Source organism: Montipora foliosa, chromosome 3, assembly GCF_036669935.1.
Source record: "Montipora foliosa isolate CH-2021 chromosome 3, ASM3666993v2, whole genome shotgun sequence".
NCBI lineage: Eukaryota > Metazoa > Cnidaria > Anthozoa > Scleractinia > Acroporidae > Montipora > Montipora foliosa.
Genome location: NC_090871.1, coordinates 56,329,580 through 56,339,579, shown reverse-complemented (window position 1 = coordinate 56,339,579; position 10,000 = coordinate 56,329,580). Strand labels below are relative to the sequence as shown.

General features: G+C 39.4%; 1 protein-coding gene across 1 annotated transcript in view; it reads right to left on the bottom strand.

Annotated features, from left to right (window-relative positions):
* LOC137997746 (uncharacterized) overlaps positions 1-10,000 on the bottom strand; it is a 55,683-nt gene that overhangs the window by 233 nt on the left and 45,450 nt on the right. Inside the window, exons 23-30 of the mRNA XM_068843948.1 lie at positions 8,794-8,919; positions 6,957-7,079; positions 5,650-5,781; positions 3,968-4,102; positions 3,224-3,352; positions 2,105-2,230; positions 297-398; positions 1-106 (exon numbers count right to left, since the gene is read on the bottom strand). The exon at positions 1-106 is cut by the window's left edge and continues 233 nt beyond it. Coding sequence (XP_068700049.1) covers positions 1-106; positions 297-398; positions 2,105-2,230; positions 3,224-3,352; positions 3,968-4,102; positions 5,650-5,781; positions 6,957-7,079; positions 8,794-8,919 — 979 coding nt within the window. The remainder of the gene's footprint in view (positions 107-296; positions 399-2,104; positions 2,231-3,223; positions 3,353-3,967; positions 4,103-5,649; positions 5,782-6,956; positions 7,080-8,793; positions 8,920-10,000) is intronic.

Below are 10,000 nucleotides of genomic sequence, written 5' to 3'. Positions count from 1 at the left end.
TTGATTCGAACGGTGCAAGCTAAGTAAAGAAGCTGTCCAATCACGAAAGGGGTTGTGGGAAGGTAGACAGATTTTCCTGATCCAGTGGCGACGAAGAAGTCCTCCTCTGTTTAAAACAAAATAGTTACAGAAATATTGTTAGCCGTTTACTTTTGACAAATTAATGACAAATTGAAGAAGATACGTGAATGAGCAGTGAGGAGCAAACGATCCCACTTAATTGTGAAAGACCTCATCATTTGGGTTCTTCGTTGGCCAGCTCGCTTTTTGATTCATTAAGCATGTCAAGAGCCTACCTGCGTAACATTCCCTGTAAGGTCCGAAGGCGTAGCCAGGCAAACAGTGACATTTTCCATTTCTACACTCTGAGTTTTCTGGGCAATCTTCGGAACACTGTTCTGCAAATTAAAATTTTGCAACATTAATTCTGTTCTTGCAATCTGACATTTAAACTCTCCCCAGCTAACAACAATCACATGCATTGTGTGAATTTGTAGCTTAAAGAGATCTCTTTGCTACCTGTTTAATCAATAAAATGTCTCAAACATCTCTCTTTAGATTGTACTAAGAATTAACCTGATTCGAAGTAGGGATCCGTTCAACAGTGATATGTCAACCGCAAATAAAGACAAGAATGCCAAACTTATTTGTGTGATGGGATCTACAATTTTGTTCCGCCCTATCCGAGAAGACGAAGACATTTCCCATTTGCAATTGCCAAAGGAAATGCAGGCCTGGCATTTATTTATTATTTTCAAAATCATTGACCTGTTAACATTTTTCTCAGGGTCTCTCATTTCTCCAAAACAAAGGAAAGGGATCCTGGAAATTTCCGATGACCTACTGATTCAAAATGAATAGGATTTGGAATATTTTCTTCCCCACTGCTTTTGAGCATACCAAAAAAATCGAAGGCTCTGAGATTTGGTTTTCAGTCCGTGTCCTAAAAAAATTAACATGTCTAAAGCCAATGCTAAAAGTGATACTCCTGGTCTTACAATCTAGTTCCCAGAACCCTGGTTACTCGTTACCTGCTCCGCTGGACAAAGGCGACGTGTGCTCTGGGAAAAAGAGATTGTGACCATACTCGAACTTTACTTTAATGTTACAGGTAAAGTCCGGTCTCAGGTTGAACCCTTTTTTACCTAAGTTAAATTGGTGATCCACATTTTACATATGGTGAATATGCAGTATCACACCCCAAAAAGGGAACGAAGACACCTTTATCTTCCTTTCACCTCTGTCTAACTCATCTCAACACATCTTAATGTTTCGTATTATCTTATCGGTTTGGTTATTCATACACTTATCCATTCAGTCTCAACATTACGACATAGTAAGGAAACAACGAACTGTACTATGCACTTAACCGTTCTCGAACTCGGACCCTCCAGCGGCCGGGTTAGCGCTAACCATTGGTTAAGAGGTATCAAAACCTATAGGTTTCCGTGGTACTCAACGCTGGTTAGCGCTCACCGTGCTTAGAGCAACCCGGGCCAGGTCAATAGTCTTGTGTCTTCACCACTACACTACAACGACGAACATGCTCAACCCAGCACAGTTCATTTCATTATTTTTCTTTTGTATATCAAGTTTATAATAATATTGATGTGTAATAAACCTATAACTAATACTAACGTGACCTTCACTTTTTTTCTGGGCTTAATTTGAGCTCCAAAAACGTTTCTTCAATTCATGTAAATTCATATTCAACCTAAATTAAATTTAACTTAGGTAAAAACGGATTCAACCTGAAAAAGGATTTTTAATTTACCGCTAACATCCTGTGAGGATTTCCTCAAGGCAATACCACCACTTTTGGGGCTTAGATTTCTGCTCTATGTGAATTTGATATAAGCGTCTGATTATGAGATCTTGTGAGAAGGTACCTATAATTGATCTCCCTAAGTCGAGAATAACAGGACCAGTTTCCATTCTCAGTTGTCAAAGTAAAGGTATCAGATTAGATTCATTTAGTTTTAGATCATGTGACCCCTTGGCTTCTTTCCCGGAATCTTTCGCTTCCCCACAAAAGAAGGAATGGGAACATAAAAGTCCTTGAAAACTAGGGTGTACTTAAAGGTGTAACAAATATTATGGTCACCTTCACAATATCCCTGGGAATTCTTCTTGTATCCGTCTTTGCAGTTGCATACATACGAGCCAACGCTGTTTTCACAGAAGGCGTTAGAATCACAGTCATATGTGTAGGCAAAACATTCGTCAATATCTAAAACACAATGACGATACAACAGAAATTAGCTTCGTTAAAAGTAGACCGCAGAGTTTCCACAGCACATGTTTATCAGTGATATTTTTTCACCAGCCCGCGGGCTGCTTGTGCAATATCAGGAGCTAAGCGTGCCCTTGGGCTAGAGAGAGAGCAGCATGGTTATTTTCCTTTAAATTTTGAAAATATTATAAAAAATATACTGTAAACGTAGAGGAGGGACGTAAATTGAATCCAAGGTAATTAGCAGCCGGAAGGAACAATTTATTGGCCTTTTTGCTTTCGGTATGCCCAATGCAAAACTAAAACAAACATGAAATTGCCGTTCACAGTTTGGCGACTGAAGACCGCCATAAATGCTTTACTCGACGTCAATGGTGTGGATTATAACCTGTTTTCAAGGCTTCTCTCTTTCTCCCGACGAGTAAGCATAGTATGTTACTGAAGATACCGGGAACAATCCCGCCCTACAGTCTTTTGTTTGCCATATCTCTTAATTTGAGGCATGCGTGACTAGAACCAGGGTGTTTCTATCTCTGGGTTACCAAAGAGGAACGAAAAGCTAGAAGAGACACTGTTGAACCAAGATGATAATGAGGTACCTGAGACACCGCGGAAATACGTTTTTGGGGCGCGATATAGTAGTTTGCTGGTCAGCGGTACAGTTCAAGAAAACCAGTTTCTTTGACGTCACAAAAGCGTATTTCCTCGGTGTCAGGTACATGATAGGGTTGCCGATGTCGATAAAACGCTCATATATGTTTGTTGTGAGAAGCAACTGTAACATCGAAAAATGAGATAAACGTTCAACAAGATTGAGCGGGCCAATCAGTGACAACGATGTCGCGTGATTTACGCCATTTAATTTAACCTGTTTCAAAGCGTTACAATAAATTATTTTACTTAGAAATATTCTTCAACAACTTAGCGTTGACACGAATGCGTTGAGAAGTTTATAGTTTAGCAAATTGTGTGAATGTCTACGGTGCTTACCAGTGCAGTCTAGTTTATCTTCATCCTCAGATTCAAATCCATCTTTACAGGAACATTTGTAAGTTGCAGGTTGGTTTATGCATTTTTCATCAGGACCGCACATGTCGGGACTTTTGCATTCGTCGATATCTTTATGAAAACAGAAGTAATATCGATTCAGTGTAAAACGCCAGAACGGGTTAGCGACTATGACTAACCTCGTTTTACTGTAAGTTATGGCGCGCTTTTTTGCTTCTACTTCGGGACAAATCCAAATGTAATGTCAAGACAACAGAGAGGTTTAAGGTCGCATTTCCGCAAAACGACAAACGGCAAGCAAAAGGCATAAGAGAATTAGAGTTCCCTTATTATGACTCTTGTCCTTCCAGAGAAGTTTTTCAATCTGAATCTATAGCTAACAGGCAGTTAATGAGCTACAAGCAATCAGGTTCCTTTGATCATTAGTAAAACGCAAACTGAGCCCGATGTTTTGCAGATTTCTGTTTTGCGAATTATGTCCTAACTAGCCTGAGACATGAGAATTGTTAATATCTAGGGAGCGCGATGGAATAATTCATTTCTTATGAATAAATATTTGTATCTGAAGAAAATGACTTGCAAGTCATTGTGTTGCCTCAACGATGTCGCATAATTAGGTAATATTTCATTGTCCGGATTCTTAACATTTCGTCCTGTCTAAGCTCTCGTTTTGAGTAGAATCCTTACATATCACCCTGTTTCCCGTCCAATCTACAAGTGTCTTACCAAAACATCCCTTTCTTTTTTCGTCGTCATGGAATTCGAAGCCTTTAGTGAAACAAATACACTGGTAAGATCCTATTGTGTTTTTACACGTTGCCACATCACCGCACGGCTCTCCTGTCGCGCATTCATCTATATCTGCAGCAATAATGATCATAAAAATGACCATTAACCAGATGTATAGTTTACGTAATTCCATATTTCCTGTTTTTTTCGAGGACCTTTGCATTTTTTTCTGCATAGAGGATGTTGGTGCCATCAGCAAAAAGATAAAACCTCAGCTTATCTGAGTTTTTGTGGATATCACTGACATTAACAAGAAAAGCAATTGGCCAAGAACGGACCCTAGTGGAACACCACAGTGATCTTGGCTTTGCTAAGATATATGTTGGCCTATCTGTGTTGATTGCTTGTGATTTTTTAAATATGAGGAGAACCAGTCATAAATTATCCCTGAAAAGCCGTAATGGTTGAACTTATTAAACAAAATGTTATGACCTACAGCTGGTATCAAAAGCCTTTTTAAGGTCTTTCAAAACCCCGCATGAGAGGAATCGTCGACTGATCGTTAGTTTCTATGTCATTCACAATATCTAATAACGCGTGTTGCGTCGAATTTTCTTTCTTTTGCGATTTTGAGCTTTGAGGAGTACGTTGTTCCTATTTAAATCTGAAAGAACAGGTGCATGCGCAATGAAGTTATACACAAAAATAATAGCACGAAAATCAGTAATAGACTAGATCAATTATAACATTTAATGCTCTAAATAACGGTATGATAGTGCACAGTCTGTGTCTAAACTGTGGATCAACTTCCAGTGACAGTTAGCTTTGTTGGAAAGCTGAATAGCACCATATCATAGACGGATCCAGGGGAGGGGTTGAAGGGGTTGTAACCACCCCTCCGACCTCCTGCGAAGCATTTTTTTTCTTATTATTTTGTTTGATTCTTCATCAAAATAATAGAATAAAATCGTCTTTTACGTAGTTGCTCCACTTCCACCGATTGACTGTTTGCCAAGTTATGAAAAGATACTGTACATTTCTCGACTGCTGAAAAGGATCGGGTATTAGGAAACGTAATTAAGCAACGACAAAGGCAACGGCAACATTCTTTCTTTCAGACTACATTGCGGTTTGATTAAAGAGGTATGTAGAGAAACGACAAATAGCTATTGTTGATACTGCCGTGCCTTTTTATCATGCATATTACTTTAGCTTTCTGGCTGAGAAATGACTGCCGTGCCTTTTTATCATGCATATTACTTTAGCTTTCTGGCTGAGAAATGAAGTAAACTCCAGGCTCTATTTCATTGCATTCACAACACTTTTCAAATCTCAGGAATACTGGGAATGGCGTTTTAGTGGGGAAAATCGGAAGCAAATTTCGGGTCGGGGGGGTGGGAGGGGGGAGGTATGACCCCGGACCCCGTTAAGAGCTCACGCCAGTGGTACTCGCCTCCAAAACCCATGGCGTTGAAAGTCACTAAGGTTTACAGCCCTCCTTTCAGAAATTCCAGGATCCGCCGTTGCATATTCACCAATAAACTATATACTTTTAGTGGATAATGTGTTCATCCTAACAAATGGAGTTACCCAAAAATTGGTCAATGATTCAGTCTGTAGTTGGCTCTAACCATTCCTAGAAAAGTTCGGACCATCTCATCAACTTTAGCAAACCTTACCAGTACAGTTTGTCGCATCACCATTGATTTCCTGATAGCCTGGTTGGCACTTGCAGTGGTAAGATCCCTCAGTGTTGATGCAATCGGAGTTGGAACCACAAAGGGTATCATCCAACTCACATTCATTCTTATCTGCAACAAATAAAAGAAAAAAAAAAACTTTCGTGAAGCAGAATTGATGCTGTTAAATCTCACCCGTAATGACTGAGTAAAGGCCAGAGCAAACGGCCTCAACATTGCTTCATCATGCGTTCGATTTTGTTGATCGATGTTGAACGATGTTGAACGACGTTGAACGATGTTGAACGATGTTGAACGACGTTGAACGATGTTGATCGATGTTGAACGATGTTGATTGCTGGGGTGGGCAAACGGTTTAATTTCAACACATCATCAACATTTGATTCTACAAAGCCTCAAGAGAGACCTGGTATTCAATACCAGGCTGCAGCCTTGGTTGTTCATGTATTTATAGACATGGATACGTCATCGAGAGACCAATTACTGTGCGCGCGCATACCTAACAATTCAATGTTAAAAGACGGCGGCAAACGGCTTCAACCTTCATTCAACATTCGCCAAAACAAAAGAAATGTTGAATGGTTGTTGAAGCGACGTTTAAACGTTTTAAACTCATTCATCATCGATTCAACATGTTTTAACACGGTTGAGGGAAAGGGGGAGGAGGAAGGGGGAAGGGGGGGGGGGAGGGGGGAGAGTGGGCAAACTGTTTCAGCATCGCTGCTCAACAAGAGATGAATCGAACGGATGTTGAAGCAAATGGTGAGCCCGTTTGCACGGGCTTTAAGAATCAAAATTTTCGATTGTTTATTGTTTTATCTCATAATTGTTTCCTTTCGGTGTTCTGGCTTTTAATATCCTTTCCCAAAGAACCTGCCCCTGTTTAATTGGTTCGTTTCAAATTGTGCAAGAACAAAGGAACAGAAAGTAGTGGTTTAGGGGAGCAATTTTTATTTTTTGTAGTTAGAAACGAAAGAAAATACAGGCCACTTTTTGAAAAAAGGGGTTCTGTTCTTTTGATCTTTTGCAAATGAACAGTTGCCAGTTTTATTCCGTTTGAATTGTAGCGCACTTCGTTGTTAGTCCCCTTTCCCCCCTTTTCAAGGCGCGTCCGAAGTGGGTTCAATTCATAATACTGCGACGTATCTGTGCTTTGCAATTCTGAGCTCTCAATGTGCAATTAAACAGAGGTGCTATAACCAACGTGCTCTTCATTTGGGGAAACATTTTTACGTAAAAATCAATAAAGTGTTTCTCGCCATTTTTTAGCTTGAATGTCAGTTTACCTTTGCAGTGATCACTCTTGCTTATAAACCCATCCACACAATCACACAAAAAACTGCTCTTTATTTCCTTGCAGGTTTGGTGCTTCTGTTTACATTTCTTGTCTTCGGTGCATGGATCTAACGCTATTAATAATAAAAACACAAGTACATGTAAATGCTTTGTTTATGGAGTGTTCTCCCGTGACGTCACAGCGGCCATGTTGGTGAACCCAACTTATCCTACGGGAATTGAACTCTATTATTATGCAAACGTTTTCTTTTGTGGAAAAACAAGGTTACTGATCATGTGCACGGCACGTATAGTGGAAGTGCACTTAGCTATCAAGCCAGTTCACAGGCACCCCACTTTTGATGATCTGAAATAAACAATTCAAACTTAACAGAAACACGATTTCGACCAGGAAGGATCATCAAAAACTATGTGACTGTCTTGCTTCCAACACCAACATTAACATGATGATATAACCCGCTTTACATGACACGTTATTGGAGGAGTTGTGCCTTTGAATGTACACATACAAGCAAGAAGCGAAGCGTATTGTGAACTCTTACAACAAAAATTAATTTGCACTGCAGCCCTGAAAAATGGTGAATAGTATCTGCTTAAGAATCAAGAAACTTAGGCGACTTGGAAGCATGATAAGGGTATTTAGATTTGATTTGTGACTTCTTTAAGCCGTCAATGACCTCTCAGTGAAAAAGTCCTTTACAGTAATATGTCAAAGTATGATCGGGGAGCAGGGATGTCGTTAATTTGAGTTTAGTGGCCAAGCGCTAAATACACTTGATAAATATTATTTTCATTATTATGGTATTTTGATTAAAAAGACAAACGCAACTAGATTCATTTTGACAACGTTTCGACATCGTCCGATGTCATCGTCAGGCAATGAATTTTAATCGGATGAAGCATAACTTATAGTACAAGAACAATAGAACTACATCAAAGAATTAAAACCATCACTTAATGTGCAGTCAGACTCTGTCAGGGCAAAACTATTTACTTAGATTTCACATTTATTGTTAGCGTACTATTGTATATATTGTTCTATTGTTCTTGTACTATAAGTTATGCTTCATCCGATTAAAATTCATTGCCTGACGATGACATCGGACGATGTCGAAACGTTGTCAAAATGAATCTAGTTGCGTTTGTCTTTTTAATCAGTTTTATTATGGTATTTCTCCGGTTTTCTGTTCAAAAGCATAGACATTTTTAAGTACACGACGAGATGTGGGATAAGATGTTGAGGAACAACTGCTATTAAAGCAGATTTTGGGCCATTATTTCCAAACTGAGAGTAATAATTTCTATCAAGACTTTTTAAATATGTAATCCTCAATAACGGAAAACAGCAAGGAAACGAACAACGGACAACGTAAAAGATTTGCGGTATAACAAAGTTTTTTTGCGATTACGATATCTCGCCTTATTACGTTGAACTTCGTTCGATGGTACCTCGATTACATCGACGAAGATTCTCTCGACTGGCCATGGATAGGTAGAAAAGGTCTTTAAGTAAACTGAAAAGGGTAGTCTACAATGGGGGACACAAGTTCCTTTGGAAAAATAAACAAAAACGACACGAGAACACCACTGTTCTCTGTCCCCCTTCCCCTCCTACAATCTTGTTAAAATCAAACAGTTATTCAGGTAATTTGTGAAGTACAGCGTAGAAATTTCAACTTTGTTTGGGGGGAGATGGAAGGGAAGTGACATAGATCAGGTGCATAGATTGATCTACATGTCGCGAAATGTCCCAAGAATATTAACTTCTATTATAGATGACAAAACGTATTATGCTGGCGTTCTTAACATACTAATTGATTTAAATACCTTTGCAAGCTTTGCGACCATCTCCTTTCATTCCGACGGCGCACTGGCACCAATAGGATCCAGGAGAGTTCGTACATGTGGAATTCACGTGGCATGAATGAGTCCCCTCTTTGCATTCATTCGCATCTGGTTTCAATAAAACAATAATTATTTTTTAGCATTGCTAGAGAGATTACTTCCTCGGGTCTTTTTCAAGAAATGTAAGTGTACACCTAAGGAGAAACTCCGAGTCTTGGTGAATAGTTATCGCTAGAGATCCTGGATTTCCGAGCAAGGAAGCGGTTGCTCATCAATTGCCACAATGAGAGATTGCAAAATATTTTTCCCAAACTAAGTTTCGTGTCGGTAAAAAAGAGATTCAACTCGGACTTGCTGGATAAAACGCAAGGAAGATAATTTTTCACTATTGAAAAAAAAATCATCCGACCAATCAAAAGGCTGAGATGACATCGTCTGTCATGACGATACGATTTTTATTTCAACACGAAAATCTATGAGATCTACGGAAGTTTGCAAGTGCCATCCGAGACCCGCGATCCAACATCCGAGATCCCTCATCCTAGAGTCGACAACCGAGATCCGACTTCCCTTGCTTAGGTTTAGAAAGATTTCACATCACTTGACATTATGACGAACTCCGCCCAATCTTTTGCTCGAAGTTCAGCTGGAAGTGAAGCGGTTCTTTTTTATAGGCCACTTCGGGAAATACTATAATACTTTTTGTTTGTCCCTCCAAGTTTTGAATAAGCAATGTTTTGGTTTTCTCTTGGGACCATTGTAAGTCCCAAGAGGATCTGGAAACATTCCATATGCAAAATTTGGGGAGAAAACGAAGAGTATTATGGTATTTTTCGAAGTGGCCTATTGAACGAAGTTAAACTCACCCACAAGGCGAAATTTGGGTACTTTTACCTGTACCCCTGTACGTGCTGTAGTTACTATATGTGATAATCTCTCAAACCGGAACACTACATTGTATTACCGTCTCATATGGGTCTTTGAACGGTAACTTTGTTAAGTTACTTTCAATTCCAAACCGGAGTAGCCAGAAACTATGACTGGTCTCATATTTTGCTCGTTCTCTTTACCGAATATGGTAGTGGAAGAATAAAACCACATTATTATATCATTGAGAGAATATTCCAGTTGAGCTGGGCTGCAAATTTGTAGTGATTAACCGAGAGTCACATTGGTACGCACGGCTCGC